This window comes from Zalophus californianus, chromosome 11, assembly GCF_009762305.2.
Source record: "Zalophus californianus isolate mZalCal1 chromosome 11, mZalCal1.pri.v2, whole genome shotgun sequence".
Classification (NCBI taxonomy): domain Eukaryota; kingdom Metazoa; phylum Chordata; class Mammalia; order Carnivora; family Otariidae; genus Zalophus; species Zalophus californianus.
Window position 1 is genome coordinate 99552378 of NC_045605.1, and position 4817 is coordinate 99557194.

Genomic DNA, 4817 nt, shown 5'->3' on the forward strand with positions numbered 1-4817 from the left:
TTCATGTACTTCATGCAATGTTTTTGCCAGCCTCTAATGCATTTGAGATAGCACTCCCTATTTTGGAGTGATATTTCTCTTTGTTGTATAAATATATTTATAGCAATTTACTGGAGAATTTTAGGAGATACCTTAACAAATACATTTTAATAATTTTTATTTGCCTTAAATATACTGGAAAGATATATTCACATTAAGCCTACATCAGAGATATTAGTGGTAAGGTCAAAGCACATGTGGGAATGACAACTAATTGTTTTGTCTTATATTGAATAACTTATAGAGACAGGCCTTACTTGGTATGCAACATAGCAATAATCATAAACTGAAAACAATCAACACCTAACTGCTGAATTTTCACGTGCACTACTCTACAGAAAATAAAAGTTATTTATCTGCAATAGAATACAATAGTTGGGGACTTCTGCAAAAGAGCTAAATTATTGTCTATCATTATAAAAACATCGTAAATACTGTTTAAAACTCATAAAAGCATAGTGGAATGAAAATACAGTTTTAAAAATGAAATGAATGGTAGGATGGGAATGCTATTAGATATGTAGAGTTATAATGAGAAAAGTAAATCAAAGTCTACTAAATGAGTTAGTCATGGTTTTCATTATAGGTTGGGACAAAAGGGCAAGCGGAGGGCTATTACTTTTATTATAATTATTTCTTAAGTATGAAATGTTTTAACCAATTATAGGTAGTTTAAGTAAAAACCATTTCTAAAAAGATATCAGGATTTCCACTCAAGACCAAACATTACTAATGATACATTGTTGACAGACCATAAAGAGATTGTATTGACTTGATAATGATAGCCAGCATGTGGCACAAAAAATAAAATGGCTACCATATACTTTAGGTTATAACACATTCAACATTTGGTTCCAGGTTCGGTGATGGAGGTGAGTATAACTTTAAGTTAACTCATCTAAAAATTAGATTTATCTCACCCATAATGGCTTTGCCTCCTAAAATGTCAACAGATGTTGTCTCCTGAAACTCAGTGATTCTTGTGATGGTTGTACCCACAGCAATTTTCCTTAATGGCCTGGATGAACAAACAAAATCTAACAGTGCTAACAGAATTCAGCCTAATGGGAATCACAGATCGTCCTGAGCTGCAAGCTCCCTTCTTTGGGATTTTCCTCATCATCTACACAGTCTCAGTGGTGGGCAACCTGGGCATGATCATCCTCACCGAGGTGGACTCCAGGCTTCAAACACCCATGTACTTCTTCCTCAGACACCTGGCTTTCATTGATCTTGGTTATTCATCAGCTGTGGGACCCAAAATGCTGGTAAACTTTATAACTAACCAAAATACAATTCCCTATAACTGGTGTGCTACGCAGCTGGCTTTCTTCATCTTGTTCATCATCAGTGAGCTATTCATTCTGTCAGCAATGGCCTATGACCGCTATGTGGCCATCTGTAACCCTCTGCTCTACATGATTGTTATGTCACAGAGGGTGTGCTGGGTGCTGGTAGCAGTCCCTTATGTCTACAGTGCCTTTCTTTCTCTGATAATTACCATAAAGATTTTTATGTCATCCTTCTGTGGCCATAATGTCATTAGACATTTTTACTGTGACAATCTTCCCTTATTAACTTTGCTGTGCTCAAGCACACATGACATTGAGTTGATAATACTAATCTTTTCAGCATTCAATTTGGTTTCCTCCCTTGTGATAGTGCTTGTGTCCTACATCCTGATCCTAATGGCCATCCTCAGGATGAACTCTGCAGAGGGCAGGCACAAGGCCTTCTCCACCTGTGGATCTCACCTGACAGTGGTCATTGTATTATATGCAACACTATTCTTCATGTATGTGCAGCCCAAATCCAGTCATTCTTTTGACACTGATAAAATTGCCTCTGTATTTTATACTTTGATAATACCTATGCTGAATCCCATGATCTACAGCTTGAGGAACAAAGAAGTAAAAGGTGCCCTGCGTAGGATATGGAAAAATCTGCACAAACTACCTATGTAGAATGCAATATAGATTATGTTTTCAATAAATTAGGTTATAGACTACTGTTTATTATTTGACATAGGCCTTATAATGGAGTAATGTGTAAAAAGTCATGAACACCTCAAAATATTTCTCTTATTTTCACTTTATAGATGTTTCAGTAGTGATCATCCTTCTATTACCAACTTTGGTTGATCATTCTTCTTGTTTCAGCACAAGAGACTGAAGTCTAGACCACTGTTTTCACATTGCCAAGTACTTATGTTGCAAATGAAGACAAGCTTTGGTTTGTTTTGTTTAAAATATACCTCTGCTTAGATCATCTTTTTTTGAAAGTTTTTTTTTGTGCGTTTATTAAATATTAAATAAATTCCAGTGCCTACCACACTGACATATGGCATAGAGATGGCACTTATTGTTTTTGGAGAGGGAATATACACATCAATGAATAATCAACACTACCTGTTTGAATGACACTTTAACATCCCCTTGTGGTGGATAGCTTCTCAGAATTTGTTAAATAATGATATGTGAACCTGTATAAGCTTGGGGAAGCAGAAATAAAAGTGTGATTATTTTCAGGTGGCATAAGTATGTAGAGTAAAAATTCCAAAATACTCTTATCCTGAAACACTAGAAATAAAAAATGAATTTTTCAAGATCGGTGCATATAAAGCCAGCATATAAGAGATCCATGGTGGTTTTGTTGTTGTTGTTTGTTGTTTGTTTGTTTTGTTTTTTGCTATACATTAACAAAAACAGGAAAAAATATAATTTTAAACTATTGGTTTTACTAGAAATAAAAACTGAAATAACTAGGGAAAATTGTAATGAAGGATTTTCATGATTGTTTGCTAGGAACTACAAAACCATTGCTGAATTATTAAGGAAGACATAAATGTAGCAAAAACCATACCATTGTTTAGATGAAATAAATGTGGTGTGATGGGGTTCGTCCTCCCTAAATTATTCTATGCTTTTAGTGCAGCAAAAATCAAAAATCCAATAGTATTTTTAAAAATCAAATTGATTTTAAGAATTATGTGGAAATGCAAAGGTTCTAGAATATCTTTAAAGAATAAAGAACACAGAGGTTTCCAATAACAGATATCAATTCCTTTAATAAAGCTAGATGATTTTTAAAAATTATTTTTAAAACTATTTTTTAAAACAATTCTTCCTTTCTTCATTCCTTCTTTGTCGTTTTTTCTTTCTTTTAGAATGATGGAAGCTGATTCTAAAATTTATTAGGCAAGGCAAAATGCCAAAAAGTTAAAGATAGTCTTGTAGAAAGAGAATAAAGTTGCAGGAGTTACACCACCAGATTTCATGACCTATTACAAAGCTATAGTAATTAAGAAAACATTGTCCTAATTGGTAAAGCCCCGAAGGAAGTAGGATGGATGTTCCTCTAAAAATTAAAAATCGATGTACCATATGATCCAATAATTTCACTACTGGGTATTTACCCCAAGAACATAAAAACGCAAATTCAAAAAGATAATATGCACCCTTATGGTTCATTGCAACATTATTTACAGTGACCAACATACAGAAGCAGCCCAAATAGCCCTTGACAGATAAATGGATAAAAAAGATGTGGAATATATACACAATGGAATATTACTCAGCCATAAAAAAGAATGAGCTCTTGCCATTTGTGGCAACACAGATGAACATAGAGGGCACTATGGAAGGTGAAACAAGTTAGACAGAGAAATACAAATACCACATGAATTCACTTATATATGAAATCTAAAAAACAAAACAGACAAACAAAAAAACAGAAACAGACTCATAAATACCAAGAACAAACTGATGGCTACTGAAGGGGAAGGGACTACAGGGAAGGGATAAATGAGTGAGGGGGAATGAAAGATACAGACTTCCAGTTTTGGAATGAGTGAGTTACATGATAAAAGGTACAACATAGGACATATGGTCGATGGTATTGTAATAGCTTTGTATGGTGACAGATGGCAACTGCACTTATGGTGGGCATAACATAATGTACAAACATGTTGATTCATTATGTTGTGCATATGAAACTAATGTAATATTGTGTGTCAACTGCACTTCAATAAAAAAAAAGAAAGAAAACATTTTACAGAAATCAGACTAATTGATCAATGGAATAGAATGATGACTACAGAAAGAGATCCACATGTACATTGTCACCTAGGATATGATAGATGCATCACTATTTTCGAAAAGAAAAAGAACCATCTTTTCAATAAATGCTATTAGGTAATTTATATATTTATTTTGAGAAAAAAAAGAATCTTGACACATACCTAAGTCCTATACAGAGTTAATTCTACTTGTATTAAAGATCTAAATGTGAAATGCAAACAACATTTATATATTTTTTTTAAGATTTTATTTATTTGACAGAGAGAGACACAGCGAGAGAGGGAACACAAGCAGGGGGAGTGGGAGAGGGAGAAGCAGGCTTCCTGGCGAACAGGGAGCCCGATGCGGGGCTCGATCCCAGGACCCTGGGACCATGACCTGAGCCAAAGGCAGACGCTTAACAACTGAGCCACCCAGGCGCCCCGCAAACAACATTTAAAAGGAAAATATAGTGGGACATCTTTGTAATATAGAAATATGTACAACATTTTAAACAGAACACACAAAACAATAGCTATCTAAAGATCAATTGAACTGTTTTAAGAAATTCTGTTCATCAAAATTAATAGTGTGAAAAGGAAACTCTCATAGTGGGAGAGGATACTGTTATTAGACCTACAGAATCAGACAGAGAGCTGACAAGGGACTCATGTGGAAAATATAAAAATAAGTCCTACAAATCCATAAATAAAATAGTTG

At 34.4% G+C, this 4817-nt stretch overlaps 1 protein-coding gene across 1 annotated transcript; it reads left to right on the forward strand.

The window, feature by feature from the left end:
• The first annotated feature begins 1052 nt into the window (after positions 1-1052).
• On the forward strand, positions 1053-2003 carry LOC113915244 (olfactory receptor 8K3-like). The gene has a single exon (XM_035723076.1). The coding sequence runs from the start codon at positions 1053-1055 to the stop codon at positions 2001-2003; it is 951 nt and encodes a 316-aa protein (XP_035578969.1).
• The last annotated feature ends 2814 nt before the right edge of the window (positions 2004-4817 follow it).